This window comes from Erpetoichthys calabaricus, chromosome 17 (genome assembly GCF_900747795.2).
Source record: "Erpetoichthys calabaricus chromosome 17, fErpCal1.3, whole genome shotgun sequence".
Taxonomy (NCBI): Eukaryota; Metazoa; Chordata; class Cladistia; order Polypteriformes; family Polypteridae; genus Erpetoichthys; species Erpetoichthys calabaricus.
In genome coordinates, this window is record NC_041410.2 from 23241151 (window position 1) to 23263822 (window position 22672).

The following is a 22672-nucleotide window of genomic DNA, read 5'->3' on the forward strand; positions in this document are numbered from 1 at the left end:
CAGTAACAATCTGTTTTATCCTTTCTTCTTACAAACGCTTGTTTTCCTTTAAAACCCCTGGCAGGATGTAGCCTCTTCATGACAGTTTTATATGACCTTTTATCATTTTGATAACTTTTACCCATTTTGTATTGTTTACAGATGTAGCTATAGATGGGTAAACCCACACAATCAGCAAATTTGATTCCAAATACATATATCAATTAATATTAAATTTCACACTTCACAGGCAAAACTAATTTTATTATAATTTCACCATGATATGTTTTGAACAAACCTATAAACAAATGACTAGGTTTTATTAATGTAATTGCATTTAGTTATTTTTCAGGGTTTTGAGAATATGTAAGAGGACATACCGAGTAACAACATTCAAAAGGCATTTACTGTAGAATATTATTGTAGCTAACAAATATAATCCTATCTATTCCAGTAGTAGTAATGCTGAATAAAATGGCCAGATCTGATGAATCATCTACTAAACTTCATAAAATATTGCCTTGGTCACAATCCTGCATTTTGTCTGAAAGTGCTCATAGCGGTTTTATGTTTTAGAACTTAGGTAGCCATGTATCAATCAAACATGGCCCTAATAAAAAAGTTTAAAGACTTGGTACTATGAGTTACATTTTATTAACCATATATTATACCATTTATTTTACATACAAATATATATATTCCAGATGAAGTTTTTAAAGTACAGTATGATTATTTAGAAATACATTTTCCAGTACAAATACAGCAAACTTTTTAAAAACTTCCATGTGTAAATTACACCATCATTACTTCTCTGATAATTCAGCAGTTACTATATGTATTTGCAGATCAATTTTCACTGCATATACCATACAGTGTTTTAAAAGATTTAAGGTGCTACATTCAGTCCCTACTAAGTGATTTTATCATACTGTGATTCACTTGAAGCAGGAAAAAATGACCACAAGTTTACGCCGTGAGAAGATTCATTACTCTTGTAAAACAAACTAAAATAAGGAACATCTTTGGAGTTTTAGGTAGAATTAGTGTGTGCAATCACTTAACATTATATTTTAACATTCTAATGGAGTATACAAAAATACAGTTTTAGCCTTTCATGATGCTATCACTGATCTACACATTATGACATATCAAAATGTTATGTAATAAAATAAAGCCCAAGAACAGTACTTGTAGTACTGTAAGAGATACAGAAATATATCAGTGGCCCCGTTTTTTTTTATCAACACTGTATAATAAAAGTTACAGCTATTTAGACAGACTCAAATTAGACTGTTTCACATTATAAAATATATTTTTTCCTACAAATTCCCTGTTTTTCAGAATCCAACAGTAAATCTTCAACAAAGTACAGGTGCCAACAATATCCTGGCTACTTATCCATTAAACAGAGCCTGCTATTGAACAAGCAAGTTTTACCAAATGATGGGCACTATATATGGTTTGATTTTTTATTAGGTTCAGGGTAGTATTAAGTTTATCTTATCTAATCTAACCTATTAGCACAGCAGCGTAGTGGCTAGCAGTAATGCTTCAAAGCTCCAGAAGTCTGTCTCTGACCTCTAGTACGGTCTCCGTTTGGGCCGACTTTGGGTGTCCTCCCAAAGTTTGATGAAAATTTCTAAAAAGAATAATTTACCTTTCGTATTCCAAAGGTGTGCTTGTTAACCTTCTTCTGGTTTATGACTGTTTCCAGCCTTGCACCTGCGAATTCTAGGACAGACTACAGATTTCCTCAACCTTAAAATTGAATATGGCAAGTTTAAAAAAATTAATAGATGGATTAGTAGTTAGACCCACATTTTTTTTCTTGAAGCTCTGAAAATGATTTAGTTCTTTATTAACTGTTTCCTTCTAAGTAGATGAATAAAACAAGTTTTGCTATAGTGCCAAAAGTCATTGGCTGTGAGGTTTCTGCACATTCTATTAAAAGAGAATACAGGAAGGTAGAATTTTAATAAAGTAATTGCCATTATTAGCCAATAACCCGATTAATGGTTTCTGTACTGAAATGTCACCAAACAAAATGCAGCTTTATCCATGAGCTTATTACAAGTTTGGTTATTAACTAAAATTACTTTTAATAACATGATAAAATCATTTCACTGCATATTGTACTCTATGTATAATTTACATGAGACAAATAAAATTTCACTTGAAATGCCAAATGGGTGGCATATTAACTGACTGTTCTTCATGGAGGCAGAGTTATCAAAGTTAAATAACAATTTTATCAAAAGTACACAGATGGTAACTTTCACCTTCTATATTACTGAGAAATTTTCATATCCAATTTATGCTTCAGTACATCTTGTACAAAATGTGTGATAAAATGACTTTTCCAGCAAATTAAAGAGAAAAAAAAAAGAAAAAAACACACACACAACAAGTATTATTACAATGACAATCAACTTCACTTACACGGTGATGCCAAGGTTTGTTTTTTTTTTTGCTTTTTTCTTAGCATGAGAGAGGCAGTCATGAAAACATTAAAAGTCTCTGGACCAAGCTAAAAGACATTTTGCCCTCCTTTTCAGAAGGATACAAACCTTTTAAAAGGCATGTCTAGTTCTTAAGTAGTTTTGCATTTTCAGTGTCACAGACTCCACAAAGAGCCATAGCACACGGTTTGGGGCAGCCACCTATATATTTGGTTTCCTGGCTGCAAATTGAAGTTTAAATGATAGCACTGCTGTGCACAAAACCGAGTCCAAAACAGAACTGAGGGAATAGGGAAAAGGTGCAGGCTTTTAAAGGGGAAGACAGGAAGTGACATCAAAGGGGTTGGGCTCATGAGGGTCTTCAACCATAGGCTCGAGCCCGGACGTGACATCACAGGGGCCAGAGCCGGCAAGGTCTTCTTCCATAGGGTCAGACCCAGAAGTGATGTCAAGAGGGCCAGGTGGAATCTCCCATGAATGGTCTGCAGGAAAGGGAGGAAAAAAAAAAAAAAAAAGAGTCTGTGCACTCTGTCACATCCTGGTCTGATTTGGAATTGCCCTTACTTAAGCCCTTTAGCTGCCTCTCATGCGCACGTGTGTGACATCAGTCAATGGGGATGAAACCCAACACTCATTTTTTCTTTCATCAAACAAAGCTTTTCATCTTTTAGGAGCCACCTCTGCTGAAATTCTACCAATAGGAACACTGTAGTGGAATTTTGCTCGTTTGGCAGCTTTCTTTGTGCTTTTGCAGGTTTGCAAAGTCTTGGAGTAACTGGGAGAAGGAGAACTTTTAATGTTATGCATTTCTTTCCAGAGTATATTAAATTGGCAGGCAAAAGACTTGGCACTCTTGGAAAAACCTTCCTTGGCACTATTGTGTTTAGACCTCAAGTGTCTCTTTAAGGAATAAAACCGAGTGAATAGAGCACCACACTGCTGGCATTGAGGTTTGCCTAGTGACTTTTTCCGTGGCGGTTTTTGGTTTTCTGATGCCAAGGATTCTGATAAATTACACTTTTTTGGTCTTGCTCCTGAATTGGATGATTGCAGATTCACATTCTTGCTAAGGTCACTAAACAAGGACAAAATACCATCTTGGCGCTCCTCAAAGGCTTTTGTGGCAACTGTTGGGATTTTTCTTTGCTCCTCTGGGTTTTTTCTGTTGATCACTATACTTTTTCTTACTTCCGAGAGTGGCTGAAATATATAGGCCTTTTTTACAAAACCAGTTTGATTGCTTTCAGTTTGTATTTGACCAGTACTATTCAGTAAAGCAGAGTCTGTGGGCAGAAGAATGAGCTTCTCTTTAGAAAGCAAGACTTCATCAGTTCTTTCTACAGTATTCTGGCAATTTATTAATACTGGATCAGTACTTTCATTCAGGTTGGAAAAAGAGTGATCACTAGCTACTGAAGTTTGCCCCACTGATTTAAGCATGCTTGACATATTACCGTCAAGAGTTGTGGAGTACTTTGGTGTCTTGCTCAATGGATTGATGTTTTCTTGCTTTGATGAGACTAGATCCCTCTTGGCATCAGCAAACTTCTTACTGCTTTCAGACTGACTGTCAGAGGACACAGAAGACACACACAATGTCTCTTGCTGGCTTTTCCGTTTTGGCAGTAGGCTAAAAGGGTTAAAAACATGCATACCGCTATACACTGTGAGGCTGCCACTGAGAATGGCAGTAAGAGGTAGTGGATTATCAGTTTTTAATGGTTTGGATTTGACCTGTTTCCTCCTGATATGAATGCTTTTCTGTGCTTTGTACCAACTTGGCAGATGAATTTGAGAATGCATTCCTAACCAAAACTTGCTTGCAAAGCTCTTATCACACACCTTACATCTAAATCCTAGAATGCTGGATGACTGGCTTGACTTATTTAGTATGCTCTGATTGGACTCCTCCCGGACATGGGACAGCAATCCTGAAGTACCAGACCGATGTTTGTACAGGTGTTTGTTAAGAAGCCAGTGTGTTCTGCACTGTTCTCTACAATGAGAACATTGCAAAGACTGAGAATGATGAATGCGCAAATGACTTCCCAAATTGTGAGGGTAAAAAAAGCTCAGCCCACAGAAGTTACATAAATAATTCTTGCCAACAACTTTATCTTTAGCAACATTTGGAAGAACACCAGGTCTGTGATCATTCTCCTGACAAGACTCATTATCCATAATCTCAGCATCTTCATAGCTTTGAAATGCCAATGAACTCTGGCTTCTTTCTGTCGTCAAGACAGAAAAGGTTTTAGAGTTTTGCAAATCTTGCCTTGTTTTTGACCTTTTTGTAATTGGCTGTCTCCCATCTAAGATGGTCCGATGAATGTTATCCTGAAAAAGAAAATACAATTTGGAAAAACAAGGTATTACAAGAACTTTTAGAAAAACAAGTTAAAAGGTTCTTAATGAGAATATATGAATACTTAAAAATGCTTAAATATCCCTTAGAATACAGATGAAGATCATAGATACAGCATGGTATTTGGCACCACAAAGACCATCCTTACACCACTCTACCCAATACCTATAATCTTAGCATTAAGGGCAAATTCAAGGGAGATCAAGGACCTAATTTCAACTTTTAAGCATCTATAGGAAGGATCAGTATGCAGGAACAATATTCCAAGGTCTCAACAATTGTGACAAGTAATTAACATCGAGGCAAGATTTAAACAGAGTAAACAAATGTCTACACCAGCAATGACACTGAGGTACTCCATTTGTTAATACAAAAATAAAGTTTAAGTGTTTCAATGCTTTGAAGATCAAGGAACATCTCCCTATTAGTACGACATGTACTGTGTTAACAAAGACATGTAATCGCCAAAACACACGGGTAATAGGGCAAGCAAAACAACATACTCCAATGCTAAATACAAATCTGTAAACACAGTTGATTAGTATAACACACAAGTAAAAGCACATGCTTTAAAACATTTAAAATGTTTCAAAAGAATATATTTGAATATATTGACGTGGGCTGGTTTCTGGGGAAGAAATGAAAAGAGCTTATTACGCTCTCTCGGATGAAAGAGCTGAGCCGCCCATCGAGACCAAGATCCTCGTTAATGGTTATGGCTATCCCCAGGCCAGCAGGCAAAGGCGTTAAGTCGCTGGGTATTTGATCCAGAGGGGTCGATCCCAGAGCAGGCTACGGCCCTCTGGGAGCAGTTGGGGTGGTGGCTATGGCCATGGGAACTCACCACCTACCAATAGGTGGAGCAGGTAGCCTGCTTCCTATTTTTGCAGCATCTTCCCGACAGTTTTGCCCAGCCGGCCTGGGGAGTCTTTCACTCAAGGAGCAAGCTCCTACGGCTTGTGATTAATAAAAAAAAAAAAAAAACACGCTGGCCTCACAATCTGGGAGGGCACAATGGTGCTCTGGTGGACTCCCTAGAGACTACGTCCCACAAAAGTTTCGTACACATAAACTGGAGCCTGTTCCGAAGTCCCCGGGCTGCTTGCCGTGCAACCTGTCCGGGAACGAGGCAGAATGCAGGTGGACACAGGAATGTGCTTTGTGTGCCCTGGCCAACCCCCTGATGACAGCAATGTCACCGTCGTTGCTCGCCAATATGTCTTAACGCGACAGCCGACTACACAAATGACCAGTCTTAAGTGTATATACGGAGAACTCTGTACATATACAGTCATATGAAAATGTGACTCCTTTCAGCCTGCATAATAATTTACTTTCAACAAAAAAAGATAATAGTGGTATGTCTTTCATTTTCAAGGAACATCTGAGTACTGGGGTGTTTTTCCGAACAAAGATTTTTAGTGAAGCAGTATTTAGTTGTATGAAATTAAATCAAATGTGAAAAACTGGCTGTGCAAAAGTTTGGGTACCCCTGTAATTTTGCTGATTTGAATGCATGTCCTTGCTCAATACTGATTACTTGCAACACCACATTGGTTGGATTAGCTCATTAAGCCTTGAACTTCATAGACAGGTGTGTTCAATCATGAGATATAAAGGTATTTAAGGTGGTCAATTGCAAGTTATGCTTCCCTTTGACTCTCCTCTGAAGAGTGACAGCATGGGATCCTCAAAGCAACTCTCAAAAGATCTGAAAACAAAGACTGTTCAGTATCATGGTGTAGGGCAGGGGTGGGCAAAGTCATTCCTGGAGGGTCGTAGTGACAGCGGGTTTTTGATCCAACCCAGTTGCTTAATTAGAAAACAATCCTTGCCAATAATTACATTTCATGGCTTGTTAGTGCTTTAACTCTGCTATGTCAAGTCATTCTCATATCCTAGATTTTTTTTTTCATTCTAAGGATATCATCCAAATACTTTGAAGTGTAAAACGGATGGGTAATTCTCAATCCTTCACTTTTTTCTCTTCTCTTTCCTTCCAAGTATTTAATTAAACCAAATAGTGCATGATAAATACACACAGGTGTAAAGGGTAACAAGCAAAATGGATAACTGCTGGTTTCTTTTGTCATTTGCATCTTATTGCTAATAAGGAGCAATTAAAAACTGAGAATGCAGCTATTTAAGACTTAAATAAGCAATAAGGGTTCAAAATCTTAATGAAGGAGATAACTAAAATGAAGCAGAAGTGTTTCTAGAGCAATAAGTGCTTCTTACTAAACAATTGGGTTGGAACAAAAACCTGCAGCCACTGCGGCCCTCCAGGAATGACTTTGCCCACCCCTGGTGTAGGGGAAGGCTACAAAAAGCTATCTCATAGGTTTAAACTGTCAGTTTCAACTGTAACAAATGTAATCAGGAAATGGAAGGCCACAGGCACAGTTGCTGTTAAACCCACATCTGGCAGGCCAAAAAAAATACAGGAGCGGCATGTGCACAGGAATGTGAGAGTGGTTACGGACAACCCACAGATCACCTCCAAAGACCTGCAAGAACATCGTGCTGCAGATGGTGTATCTGTACATCGTTCTACAATTCAGCGCAATTTGCACCAAGAACATCTGTATGGCAGGGTGATGAGAAAGAAGCCCTTTCTGCACTCACGCCACAAACAGAGTCGCTTGTTGTATGCAAATGCTCATTTAGACAAGCCAGATTCATTCTGGAACAAAGTGCTTTGGACTGATGAGACAAAAATTGAGCTTTTTGGTCATAACAAAAAGCGCTTTGCATGGCGGAAGAACAACACCGCATTCCAAGAAAAACACCTGCTACCTTCTGGCAAATTTGGTGAAGGTTCCATCATGCTGTGGGGCTGTGTGGCTAGCTCAGGGACTGGGGCCCTTGTTAAAGTCGAGGGCCGGATGAATTCAATCCAAGATCAACAAATTCTTCAGGATAATGTTCAAGCATCAGTCACTAAGTTGAAGTTACGCAGGGGTTGGATATTCCAACAAGACAATGACCCAAAATACAGTTCGATAATCTACAAAGGCATTCATGCAGAGGGAGAAGTACAATGTTCTGGAATGGCCTTCATAGTCCCCTGACTTGAATATCATCGAAAATCTATGGGATGATTTGAAGCGGGCTGTCCATACTCGGCAGCCATCAAATTTAACTGAACTGGAGAGATTTTGTATGGAAGAATGGTCAAAAATACCTCCATCCTGAATCCAAACACTCATCAAAGGCTATAGGAGGCGTCTAGAGGCTGTTATATTTGCAAAAGGAGGCTCAACTAAGTATTGATGTAATATCTCTGTTGGGGTGCCCAAATTTATGCACCCGTCTAATTTTGTTATGATGCATATTGTATATTTTCTGTTAATCCAATAAATTTACTGTCACTGCTGAAATACTACTGTTTCCATAAGGCATGTCACATATTAAAAGGAAGTTGCTACTTTGAAAGCTAAGCCAATGATAAACAAAAATCCATAGAATTAAGAGGGGTTCCCAAACTTTTTCATATGACTGTAAATCTGCCCTGTGTTACATCTGTCACGGAGGGATGCTAAAAAGATACCCCGTAGCGGTCCTTCCCAACCCACCTTTTCTTGTGATACTAGGGCGGGACTGGTCTGATAGAAAATGCGGTAAACTATTTAGTACTCCCAGTCGAGCTTTGGGCCTAGTGGTAGGTGAGAAAGAGAGTTAGTGTACCTTGCCGCCCCCTGGGCAGATGTGTTACCCTTATTCTTTAAGCCTCCTATTTGCACGTGTGTGACTATTTTATATCTGTTTATATAATCTTCATTTGGATCTTGATCTTTGTTTGTCCGCAAATGAATTAGAAGAAGAAGCACTAGATGGCAGTAGAGAGACAGATAAAGCATAGGCATTGCATTAAGAATCTCCTCCAGGCTTATACTACTGAAGACTGTAGTACTCCAGTCACACCTCAAAACACAGACATTCAAACTAAACAAGTTGTTGTGCTTTAAACTAACTAATCTTTATATATAATTTTCATTTGGATCTTGATTCTTAACATTCAGTCTTTAGGTAGTGACACTGATATTAAACTATACTGTATATTGTTTAGGGCAGGGGTCAGCAACCTGCAGCTTGCAAGTCACATGCAGCTCTTTGATTATGTGGCTGTGGCTCTTCCTAGAACGACAGATGCATTCACATTTTCATGTCCTAATATATTTTTTGATAATACTTTCGTGAAGATAAATAATTCATTTATGGGTTAATTATTTTTCATTTAGATATCTCTTTAGCTATATGTGAATCAGGTGGTCTGTCGCACACCTCTGTTCCATTTAACCTCTTAACAGCATCATCTGCATCTTCCTGAAAGTCATTCTTTTTGATGAGATTATGTCTTCGGTCAAATCATATGCTCTCCAGAGTTTCTCAGTACACAAGATTGGAAGTATGCTTCAATTATTGGGATTCCTAATTCTTTCATATACATTTTGTGTTTAATTGTCACCATGCCTTCCCAGGTCTTCATAAACAGGATTATATTTTCTCCTATTTACATATTCTAGGCAGCAGAGTTCGGAGTGGTGAGCACATTTTGCACTCCTCAGTCAACACAGTTAAATTAGTAAAGTGGAGAGTGAAGGGCAGATGACTGCAGAGCCAAACAAACTTTACTCAAGAAAGGAGGGGGGTGAAGACTGTCACTACAGAACTGAACAATGTTGTAATATTAGTCAACTTTGCGCTGTTATGCGTCCGAGTGATTTAAATCTGAGACACAAAACTCTATGGACTTTCAAATCTAACATGTCTAGTTTGCAATGAAATGCTATCCAATAACAAAAAGATCAAATCTCGAATGTCACTTAACAATTTGTCACTTTTTTACAGTTGCAAAAAAATATTCATTCAGAGAAGAAAAAAAAGCAGTGACAGAATTAAAGCAAAATATGCAACAAGCAGCAAGTTTTGCTATTTCTCGTTGGATTGCAAAGCACAGAAATCTTTCAACAGATGGAAAATATGTAAAAAAAAAGTGCTTTATAAATTTGGTTGAACATCTCTACTCTGGCTTCAAAAATAAAGAAAATATAAAAAAAAAAAATAAGACACTCCACTATCCGCAAAAACCATTCATGACAGAATCATTAAGATAGGCAAGAATATGGCAGTTCAACAGATTAATGATATAAAAATCGGCATCTGTATTTTCTTTGGTATGTGACGAGTCGTGACGTGAAGGAAATCACACAAATTAGCCCTATTAGAAGATATGTTTCCAATAAAGGTCTCCATGAAGAATTGCTGACTTTGAAACCTCTTAAAGGACAAACTCGAAGTGAAGATATCGATAAATTGGTATCTATCGCTACAGATGAATCACCCAGTAATGACGGGTAAAAATAAAGGCTTTGTACCCTCTTCAAACAAATCTACTTTTGTTCGCAGAAGACATGGAACAGTGTAAATATGTTTCATTTTGAAACTTAAAAAACATCTGGAAACTACAGGAAATATCTTTGATAGCAAGTTCTTTCTAACAGCTATTGCAAAAATGCATGATTCATTTACTGGTCGCTTTAAAGATTTCAGAGATTAGAAGTCCACTCTTTCATTCTTGACAAAACCATTTGTGGCAAATGCCAATCAAATATATTTTTCATCATTTCCAACAGCTAACAGATCAGTTTGAAGTACAACTAACAGGTCAGCCTTTCAAACTATTATTGTCCACTCAAAATAGTATTAGGAATTTTGACAATTTTTGGGTCCACTTATAATTGTGAGCAGACATTCTCCAACATGAATGATATTAAAAGCAAGATAAGTAGTCAGCTTAATGGCGTAAGCTTGGAATCATGTTTAAAATTGAAGACTTCCAACTACTCACTGAACATAAATCAACTCTGCACGGAAATGCAGTGTCATAAGTCTCAAATTGTTTTTTTTTATTTTCTTTAAGTATGTGAAGTTTTTTATCTTTGTTAAATGCATATATACCCATATTGCATTAAAAAAAAAAAAAAATCGTATCTCAAACCTCCTTCTCTACCCATTGTGGCTCTTTGCAAATCTTAGGTCATACATTTAGGATAAAATGGCTCTTTGCTTTAAAAAGGTAGCCAACCCTGGTTTAGGATCTCAAATGTTCACTAAAGTTCTATTTAAAATAACAAGCATTCCTTAAACAATTTAAGTCTTTTCTTTACATTCACATACATTGCTACATGTTTCAGATGTCAGTGAATTGATGTGACATTTTCACAATACATTATTCAATAAGAATATGATAAAGTTAATACTGCAGCTGACTATGCTAAGCTATTTCAGGGAAGGGTTTCTTCCACACAAAATTCTTGGAATTCTTTGACCGTGACAAGAACAAAAAGACTAAGGTTACAGACAGCCCTATTTAGTAACATGCAGGATTACACTGACAGTGTTTGTAAATTGTATACTTCTAATAAAGTACTTTCTCTCTTGTAACATGGTGAAAAACAAAATGCAACCATACTGTACTTGAATGTGGATATTGCAGTTTGTATCAAAATCTAAACTTTCCACAGGATTTCAAAGGGTAGTATTGTATCATCTATATGACCAAAGAAGCCAAAAGTTGACCAACTGTACATTTCAGAGAAGGCACCAAAGAAGAAAAAAAAAAACATGCATCACTACTAAAAATAATGCAGTACCCTATTGTATCAATCATGTCCAAAACATCTAAGGTACCAAAGTCAAATGAAGCAAGCAACTATTTAACTATATCAGCTCTAATGTGCAGGTTATTGAAATACCTTTGAAATATACACTTCTCTACTTTCTTTTCAACTATATTACTGTGTGTACACATGATCCAAAATTTGTCTCAGCATGGAATATAAATGAGCTTTCATCTACTTCCATAGCCTGGAGAGAAGACAGTAAAAATCACCTGGCTTTTTCCCTCTATTTGATAATTGAAAGCCTATTTTTTCCTAGGACAGAAGGCTATTGGTTTAGCTGATAACAAACAGGAAACTATTCAATAATCAGGTACAGTAAAGGGACTAGGTCCTAATGTGACTGTCGCCTGCAGACCATAAGCCAATGAATAAAATCTCATTTTACATTGGGCCTTTCACAAAGCACACTATTACAATTATATACAATTATAATCAAAAAATGCATTTCAGAACAATAAATATGGGGTTTTGAGAATAATTCTCTTTAGAAGTTTAGGGAAAATAGCATTATACTTTGTAAACCTGTGGAGACTTTGGATATTGTTGTTGACATAAATGTAATGTAGTTGTGCTTTTCAATCAAAAACAGCAGCTGTCAGTTCAGGATACATTTTTAAACGTGATAGATGACTCCACACACACACACACACACACACACACACACTGTATATATTTAATTGCAGTTACTACCTACCTTCTGCATTCTTCTAGTTTTGACCAATTGCTTTATTTGGCTCCTCTTTGAATCCACATTTTGGGTATGCAAATGCAATTTTTCATGTTTCTGTAGGTGTCTGTTAAGAATCCAATGCGTCCTGCAGTATTTTTTACAGAATGAACAGTGCAAAGGCAATGATTTGTGAATGCGCAGGTGACTTCCTAAGTTTGAGGGATAGCAAAACTTTAAGCCACAAAAGTTGCACATTTTACTTTTATAGTCCTTCTGTTCCTTTTCATTTTCTGGGACAGCTGTGACTGCACAATCATTTTGTTGATATGAAATTTGTGAAAGTTCCATATTCTCGCTTACTGAATGATTTTCATCAATGTGGTTTGAAACAAGAGAACATTGATTTTGTTTTCTTTTCAAATGAGAATTTTCCACAACAGGAAACTCTTGCCTTTGTTTAGACACTTCTGAGATTCTTGATGCATGTGAATCAGAAGTCTCGATGTTAACCTAAAATTTACAAATTACAAAATATTAAGCAAGATCATGAACAAAATCTTCAACAGAATTACATCAAATTAAAAGGTCCATAGAATTCACTGCATAAAGACAATCAGTAATATACATTATAAAGTACATTATGTATATTCACAAACATATATACATTTGAATGTGCACTATAATTCAGTTTCTAACTATAAATAATAAATTGCAGATCTTTGTAGTTCTCATTTTAACTGTTTATATTAACAGAGTGCAAGGATTTTATCAAATGTTTTTATAACATTTGCCTACATTATTAACACTACAAAAATTACTAGCCAAATGGGAACTCTTTTAGCCTAGGACTAAGGCCATTTTTGAGTCCTGTAACAACACATCTGTCAAGATGTTTTTGACATTGTAATTATTTGTATTTATTTTATTAGGTTTAGGAGTCCATTCATTTTTTTCCCTCAATGTTCTGACTTTTTAGTACATACCAATTGAAAGATAAATAAAGATAGCTTCTGCTGATTTAACTAATCATTTGTACTTAAGGCTGCTTCTCCCCTGTAACCTGCTAGAGAGCAAGCCACTCTTATCTGGGAGAGGAAAAAGATCTTAGATTTAGAGGTGCAAATTTTCTTTCAAGTTATGTTTCTGGTCTCTAAACTGGAATGCCTTTAAATCCCCACTGCATTTATATCATATACAATAAAATTTCTGTAGATGTCCATATTTAAATGAATTGACTTGCAGTGACATCAAATTTGCAGACCTAAATTTATGTATGCATATGTAGGAACCAAAAGTAGGCACAAAGTAAACTATGACAAATGAATGTTGTGATAGGGGACTCTGCAACACTTAATTTATAAATGTACTAGCTGTGTAAGTTTGTGCTGCAAAAGGCCCAGGCTCCTAGAAACTATTGAAATTGTCAGAAAAAAAAAAAAAATGAAATGCAGAGACGCCGGTTTCGTTTTGCGGACGTGCTCGCCCCCCTTGTCTATCAGTGACTAAGTGAGTTTCTCTCTCCTCAGAGGTTTCGTTTTGCTTATGTGCTTGCCTCCCTTATGTATTAGTGGCTAAGCAAGTCTGTCTTTTGTCAGCAGTTTCACTTTGGCAACAGAGTCGCTTTTTTTCAGCTTCATGCTGTAGCCTCTTACTTCCTTCTTTTTCCAACTCTAACTTGGGGCCGCCTTGCCGGCTCTTTGAGCTTTATGCTGTAGTCTTGCACTTCCAGGTCGGACAGATAGACACACGCACTTCCACGCATAGACTCAGTGGACTAAGAGCAAACCCACAACATGCTATCTTACACACTAAATGTAGCTCTCCTGTGGCTCTGTTCCTTAAAAGCAGTAGCAAAATGACTAACATTTGAAAGTAAAAGAATGTCAAAGTGTCATGCTATAAAATATCATAAGCAAAGTATTCAAAGCCAAGGAAATCATTTAGATTAATAAAAAATTGCCCATGCAATTCTCAGTGTTGCAAAAGATATTTAAGGGGCAGAAATAATGTATTTAATAGTCCAGGCACACTCAAAATATTACTAGAAACTGAACTGAATACTACACTCTTGATTTTTTTTTTTTTTTTTTAATTCTAGAAGAAAATTTTAAAATACACAATACATGATCAGTTCTACTCAACAACATATTTGAGATTATTAATTGGACTTGAATTGCTTAAATTATACATATATAAAAATATACTTACAGACGTGGCAAATAGGCCCAACGAATCATCCTCTCCATCATACGTTTCCTCTTTTACTGTGACAGGCACCTTAAAAAAAATACAAAAACTTAAGTATGCCTTGTATAGCTTCATGATTTGTTTAATAAGACTCTTTAAATATGGTAATGCTAATTCTTAATTTTTCAGCATTTCATGTCAAAGAATATGTTTGAATACTGTTGCTGCAGCTGTTTTCAGAGTTTGGTGAAAAATAAGCTAAATTACAAAATCTTCATTGGCATGACTGCAGAGAACCTCAACCTGTTCTTAGCAGTACTGAATATCAAGGTAGAAGAACCGAAGTTTGGATACCAGTCTATCACAAGGGGTAGGAACGCACATACACATACACACTTGAACATCTTAATTGCCAATTAACCTTCAATGCATGTGTTTTGCCATGTGAGAGGAACTACAGCATCTGGAGAAAACCAGTACTGAACTAGGAAAAAGGGCATACGCTACACAGACACCAGCTACAGTGCATCCGGAAAGTATTTACAGCGCATCACTTTATCCACATTTTGTTATGTTACAGCCTTATTCCAAAATGGATTAAATTCATTTTTTTCCTCAGAATTCTACACACAACTCCCCATAATGACAACGTGAAAAAAAGTTTGAGGTTTTTGCAAATTTACTAAAAATAAAAAAAACTAAGAAATCACATGTACATAAGTATTCACAGCCTTTGCTCAATACTTTGTCGATGCACCTTTGGCAGCAATTACAACTTCAAGTCTTTTTGAATATGATGCCACAAGCTTGGCACACCTATCCTTGGCCAGTTTCGCCCATTCCTCTTTGCAGCACCTCTGAAGCTCCATCAGGTTGGATGGGAAGTGTCTGTGCACAGCCATTTTAAGATCTCTCCAGAGATGTTCAATCGGATTCAAGTCTGGGCTACTCAAGGACATTCACAGAGTTGTCCTGAAGCCACTCCTTTGATATCTTGGCTGTGTGCTTAGGGTCGTTGTCCTGCTGAAAGATGAACCGTCGCCCCGGTCTGAGGTCAAGAGCGCTCTGGAGCAGGTTTTCATCCAGGATGTCTCTGTACATTGCTGCAGTCATCTTTCCCTTTATCCTGACTAGTCTCCCAGTCCCTGCCGCTGAAAAACATCCCCACAGCATGATGCTGCCACCACCGTAGGGATGGTATTGGCCTGGTGAGGAGCGGTGCCTGGTTTCCTCCAAACGTGACGCCTGGCATTCACACCTAAGAGTTCAATCTTTGTCTCATCAGACCAGAGAATTTTCTTTCTCATGGTCTGAGAGTCCTTCGGGTGCCTTTTGGCAAACTCCAGGCGGGCTGCCATGTGCCTTTTACTAAGGAGTGGCTTCCGTCTGGCCACTCTACCATACAGGCCTGATTGGTGGATTGCTGCAGAGATGGTTGTCCTTCTGGAAGGTTCTCCTCTCTCCACAGAGGACCTCTGGAGCTCTGACAGTGTGACCATCGGGTTCTTGGTCACCTCCCTGACTAAGGCCCTTCTCCCCCGATCGCTCAGTTTAGATGGCCGGCCAGCTCTAGAAAGAGTCCTGGTGGTTTTGAACTTCTTCCACTTATGGATGATGGAGGCCACTGTGCTCATTGGGACCTTCAAAGCAGCAGAAATTTTTCTGTAACCTTCCCCAGATTTGTGCCTCGAGACAATCCTGTCTCGGAGGTCTACAGACAATTCCTTTGACTTCATGCTTGGTTTGTGTTCTGACATGAACTGTCAACTGTGGGACCTTATATAGACAGGTGTGTGCCTTTCCAAATCATGTCCAATCAACTGAATTTACCACAGGTGGACTCCAATTAAGCTGCAGAAACATCTCAAGGATGATCAGGGGAAACAGGATGCACCTGAGCTCAATTATGAGCTTCATGACAAAGGCTGTGAATACTTATGTACATGTGCTTTCTCAATTTTTTTATTTTTAATAAATTTGCAAAAACCTCAAGTAAACTTTTTTCATGTTGTCATTATGGGATGTTGTGTGTAGAATTCTGAGGAAAAAAATGAATTTAATCCATTTTGGAATAAGGCTGTAACATAACAAAATGTGGAAAAAGTGATGTGCTGTGAATACTTTTTGGATGCACTGTATGCCAGGATTTGAATCTTCAAAACTGCTTCTCTGAATAATTCAATTAATTTCATTATCAACATGCTGTTCAGATTCACTAAACATTTAAAAGAGAGTCTTTATTTTATTATAAAAAGCATGTAACCCTGAGAAGATAGGGTAATTATATCCCTACAGATGTTAACTGAAATGGCTTAACTAAGGAAAGCATCGCATCATGCCAAAGGAGAAAAAAAATAAATACATTTATACCATCTCATATTTATCTCCATCACTGTCAAAAAAAATAGAAGGGACTGCATTTCTTTTTAGCCGCCTCCTCTTCTTCCACTTTTTTAGTCCAGGAATGTTTTCTGGTGATAACCAATGTGTGATATACTGATCACTGCTAAAATGCAAGGAGCAGAGGCGAGGATTATCAGGCAATAACGACCGACCAACCATTCCTTTCCACAAGAGAAAAAGACTGGAGCCACAAGGAGGAAATCGGTGAAGGAGAGTCTTTTGCTTTCCTTGTGAAGACAGGTTTGAGTTGGGACAAAAGAGTGCACTGCATAATGCCATTTTAATAGTACAGATTTTCCATCAATTTAGAACAAAGTCATCTGCCAAATATGCCAAAAAATCTAAAAGAAACAAAAAAAAAACATTAAATTCAAATAAATCCTAAAATTATAACTATGTCAAAAATAACTTGCACCAAAAAAAGTTTAGGCATGAAATCTCCACAAGGGTACTGGTTACTACAGTGGATAAGGCTACAGTGGAGCTTTTCAAAGTGGTGTTGCATAGTTTCCATATTATTTTTAATGCTCAATATTAACTTTGACTCTGAATACAGAAAAAACAAATCTGCAGTAGGGCTGTCCAATTAGCCAAAAATTAAGATCTGAGTACTCATTTTAAAAAGATTAACAGCAAAACCTCATTAGTTGTCAGTTATAATCATCAACATTAAAAGAAATAAACATTTGAAAGACATCAGTTTGTGTGTAATGAATGAATCTAATATACAAGTTTCACTTTTGAATGGAATTACTGAAATAAATCAACTTTGTCATGATATTCTAATTTTATGACCAGCACCTGTATTATAGAAATGTTGTCCAAGTCCTCAAAACTGATCAATATTTCTTCTGGAATAGAAATAGGTGAGAGGTATGGAAAATTTGGTAGATTTCGTTTAGCAAAGTTTCTAATTTGGAAATAGTGGAAAAATTGTGTTAATGGGAAGCTAAATTTGGAGTTTAATTGGTCCTGACACCAGGATCAACAAAATCAATATCGTGACTTGATTATTAAATATGTAACAAACTGATGAAGACATAAACACCATATCACCTATGGGCATGAAGACTTTAGAGTTTCCAACACATTTAGATTTCAACTTACCCAAAAGGGTGATACATGCTTGGTCTGCCTGGCCACACAGCTGTGCTAGACCTGGACAGGCCTAAAAAAAAAGCAGGTAATGTAACATTTGGTGATTCCAATACTGCATTTCCTTTTTATGTTGATCCTCTTTTATGCCAGTACGGGGGATGGTGAAGACTGAAGTCTGGAATAATTCTGCATGTGTACAGCCTGAAAAAGAACATCAAAGGGCATAGGAATGCAAGAAATTACATCTCAAAAGGTCTGGCTTCTCCAACAGTGCCACTGTCTCTCCCACAAAACCAAAGGCTGATTTGTCAAAAGAGAAGTTCAACAATATTTTTCACTAATTCATTTATGTACAACATCCATAAGAAAGTAAACATAAAATAACACTAAAATGTTATTTGTGATTTTTGGGGGCTGTCACCCCTCAATCTGTTCCATCAAATGCTCAAGATATCACTGGCTTGCAAAAAACGTTTTTTTCACTCCCACCAAAAAATGTAGGTGTTCTTTATGAATTTGAAAGTGCTGAATGAAAATGGGGCGGCATGGTGGTGTAGTGGTAGCGCTGCTGCCTCGCAGTTAGGAGACCCGGGTTTGCTTCCCGGGTCCTCCCTGCGTGGAGTTTGCATGTTCTCCCCGTGTCTGCGTGAGTTTCCACCGGGCGCTCCGGTTTCCTCCCACAGTCCAAAGACATGCAGGTTAGGTGGATTGGCGATTCTAAATTGGCCCTAGTGTGTGCTTGGTGTGTGGGTGTGTTTGTGTGTGTCCTGCAGTGGGTTGGCACCCTGCCTGGGATTGGTTCCTGCCTTGTGCCCTGTGTTGGCTGAGATTGGCTCCAGCAGACCCCCGTGACCCTGTGTTTGGACTCAGCGGGTTGGAAAATGGATGGATGAATGCAAATGTGGCAGGGTAATTGTTGTTACACATCTAGTTTGTGAAAGATGAAGGTCTAAAATTGGAGAAAATTTTTTTTTATATTATATAAAAAAAAAAAATTAAATTAAGGAGTCCAAACTTTATCCTGGTTGCCAACTCTATAGCCAAAATAAATATGGTAGGCTTTTTTTTTTTTTTAACAAGTGCTATAAGTAACTTTTGCTGTACTATCAAGGTGAATTCCCCATGAATGTAGCAAAAACTGACTGGTTTGTTTGTACAAGCAAATGATATTCAAGATACAACATTTTGAAGCAGTTCAGGCCCCTTCTCCTGGCAAGATGGGCCTGAGCTGCCTTGAAAGCTTGCATTTTGTAATCTTTTTAGTTAGCCAATAGAAGGAGTCATTTTGCTTGATTTCCTGTGATAGTTCATACTCCAGAGTGCCAAATTCATATGTGATAATGACTTGCCACTACATAGACAGTTTTGCAAGCTTTGCAGCCACACTGGGAATTATCTTGCTATAGTGCTGACAAATGCATTAAAAGAATGGGGCCTTAAAGATAAAGACCCAAAATTTGTCACTGATAATGCAGCAAAGACAACTCATGATGTGGATTTGTTGGAAATGCTATTAGCTATTAGTTAACCAAACAAGCCTTCAGGTCTCCACTTCATCAAATGTCTTTTGTTCTCAATGTGAGGGAACATTACCTGCTTCAATATGGACATGGTCAGTAAGTTTTTGGGCTCTGGTTTCACATTTTTTTCTGGTGCCCCACTTGGCATAATTTTAAGCTGCTGGTGGATATAAGGTGTTTTTGTATTTTACAAGTACAGCTTCACCTAACAATGTAAGTTTCATGAACAAATTTATGTCTGTCAAACTGTTAAAAAAATAACTCTACTTTCAAAAATACAGAACTTATCCTTTGACAGACAACAAATGATACAAGACAACAAAGCCTTTATTTTGGTAATTTCTCATGAGCATACTGTTATGTTCATATATATTTCTAATTTTGTTGTGGGCTGTAGTTCAAACATGAATTAACAGTGTTAAAACCCACTAGCACATTATTAAGCTGGGGCACACAAGCAGTTTAACAAAGTGTGTTCCTCCTTTATTTGTAATGGATGATTGTCTAACAAGGAGATCATTTTTCTTTTGTGGTAAATGTGCATGCTCTATCATAATTAAATAACATCCATGTACTCAGTCATACCAGAATTTTCAAAATGACTGTGGAGAAAAGCAAAAAAACAGGTCCATTTAGAAAACTTTCAGGGACTCATGCCATTTTTGTCACTGGTGTAGAATAAGATTCCACTCTGCAGATTTTGGAAAGAAAAGGCATGGCTTTATGCTTATTGGAAATATTAAGTAAATGAAAAAGTACATAAGAATATAAGGGCACTTTTAAACTACTGAAGATGTGTTGTTTATGCTTACAGGACTGTCTTGATGTCCATCCATATTAATGGACCGCGAACCATTCAATTCTGGTAACTTCTGCAAATTTTACAAAGTTGAGCAATAAACTAGTCTAACTTTAAAATAAATTACAAAGTGTTAACCACCCTAGACTGATCACTGAGGAACTTAATTCACATTACATAATCCTATATATATCATTTTCTTCTAATCCCACACTTCATTTTCTTCCAATAAAGTACATCAGATTTGAAAAAGATCAACTGCAAACATGTTAGTCACTGTAAGAGCTAATCTAACTAATGATCTTGCTATATTCACATAGGTATTTGCCAAGTTTTAATAAAAATGTTTGACTTTCAGAATACTTAAGTTATATAAGTAAATACACTCTATTATTATCAACAGTTTAGTATAGCTCACCACCAATCTAACATGTAAATGTTTTATTGTAGAGTTATCTTGCCTGTAACAAATTAATCAGACTTGGGTGTATGCAAGAATGTTAACATATAAGGGAATACAATTTTGTCTAACCATTAATACAAAACAGAATGGAACAAATAACATAGATAAGACCTAGAACTATTACTTCATAAAGAAGGGGCTTTTGTATGTGCACACGTGTTATGAATTTTCTCTTAATCTATGGTGACGTTTTTCTTCAAGTTTTTATAAAATTTTTTAAAAGATTAATTACTTAGACTTTGCAATTTATTGTGTCACACAGCATAGTGTTTAAAACTTTGCTATTTCAGTATCTATACAAATTTTGAGAACAGTGAATATGCATTCTATATGGCAGAAGTGAGTTGGGGGCTGAGAATGTGTGACATATAAGACCCGACTATGATTGTATCACCTTTTGCAACAAGCAGGCTCCTAACGTGGAAAATTTTCAAAATATTTTATCCATCTGTCCAATGCACCCACTAAGTACCCAATCACAGACTTTGGATAAGCTGGAACAGAAAACTCAAAAGGTTTTAGAATCAGAGAGGGTGCGATTTTAAAGCTGGTGTGCCACGCAAGGATGAAGCAGTTTACGGTAAGGGCACAGTGCAAGACTGTGTAGTAAAATGGGCTAAAGTCCTTATATTTATTAGGGATATACAGTAGTGTAGTTTTATTACTAAAGTGGTATACAGTACCGGTCTGAAATATCTTGAAAACTTCGTCATGGTCGTGGGCTTGGTATGCAATTAAAAGTGAGCATAATATGAAAAGAAGATGATTTTAACTGATTGTTAACAGATTTCTTTGATTATGAAAATACTGATCATGGTGCACGCTGTATGGTCTGTTCATTCTAAAGATTATAAAGTGGAATGCCCTCGATCACCGCCTAAGTACTGTCTGGACTGCTGAAACTTCCCCTCAGATACCAGCTCACCACAACTGCCATATGGGGGAAAAGCAGCGGCTGTTCAATCTGCATCATTAACTAAATGTTAATTTAAAAACTCGTTTTTTCCATACTACGCTTCCCGAATGAATGCCTTCAAGTTATATTTATCACTGCGTATGCCTCTTTCTTTGCCAGGCCCACTGTAGCTCTCAACGAAACCCACTTTGTATCTCGGCGCCACTTTCCACTCTTAAACGCACACACAACTGTTACTTCATAACGAGAAGCCTATGTCTTATACCATAATATTTAAAGCAGCTCCAAAGCCAAACCTCTAATACGTTCACGTAAAGGCATGGACATTATGGACTGGCAGTCTGCACGACACTCGTTGCGGAAAGGCAAACGCGAACACGTTTTCGATAATCAACTTGCACTGCCATGAAAATGTTACACAGCTCCCCACTCTGCGCATTCCGTCGTCAAGCCTCTGCAAGAGTACACCACCGGCTCGAGAAAAAGAAAAAGAAAACAACGTACGGGTACTCACCAACTAAGGATAACAAGAGATCTTACTTTCAGAATACACTTGAACAGCAACAACAAAACCGAAAGAAGAACACTTCACTTCCCGGATTCCGGAACGCAACCATCCAGCTTGTGGATCGCTGGTGTTAAATGTAAACGGGTAACGACTACAATTCCCAGAATCCCACGCACGCTTTCGACTTGTCTTATTTTTACAGGTTACACGTTTTGTGATCAGACATCAGTCGTTAAAGTTTAGCCAGTTAGTAGAAACACTGCCAGTTTCCTGATCGGTTGTTATGTACTGTATTTTCGCGTTATGTAAATAAGGGAAAGTTTTTTGACAGATTGCGTGCATTTGGAGTTGCAAAGTAAACCTTTATAAAAATAAACGGGGCTCTTGCGAACTAATCTCTGTAAAAAAATACGTTTAGTAAAATTTTGAAAAGCTAATAGCGAGAGTTTGTGTTGTATAGCAGACGTTGTTTTTAAGATGTATATAAATTTTAAGATGTAAATATAAGGAATGTGGGTAGCACAGTTCTGCTGCCTCACTAGGGTAAAACCCCAGTTCACTGAGCCCAGGCACTGTCTGTGTGAGTTTTAGTCTGGGAATTATCTTCCCGTATTCAAAA

General features: G+C 37.3%; 1 protein-coding gene across 1 annotated transcript; it reads right to left on the bottom strand.

The window, feature by feature from the left end:
* Window positions 1-292: 292 nt before the first annotated feature.
* LOC114667215 (uncharacterized) lies at window positions 293-22218 on the bottom strand. The gene is made up of 6 exons (XM_051920497.1): window positions 22060-22218; window positions 17857-18048; window positions 16717-17090; window positions 14368-14436; window positions 12184-12669; window positions 293-4775 (listed from the first exon to the last, which is right to left on the bottom strand). Exons 3-6 carry the CDS (start codon window positions 17026-17028, stop codon window positions 3099-3101), a joined length of 2544 nt encoding a protein of 847 aa, XP_051776457.1. The 5' UTR covers window positions 17029-17090; window positions 17857-18048; window positions 22060-22218; the 3' UTR covers window positions 293-3098.
* Between the last annotated feature and the right edge of the window lie 454 nt (window positions 22219-22672).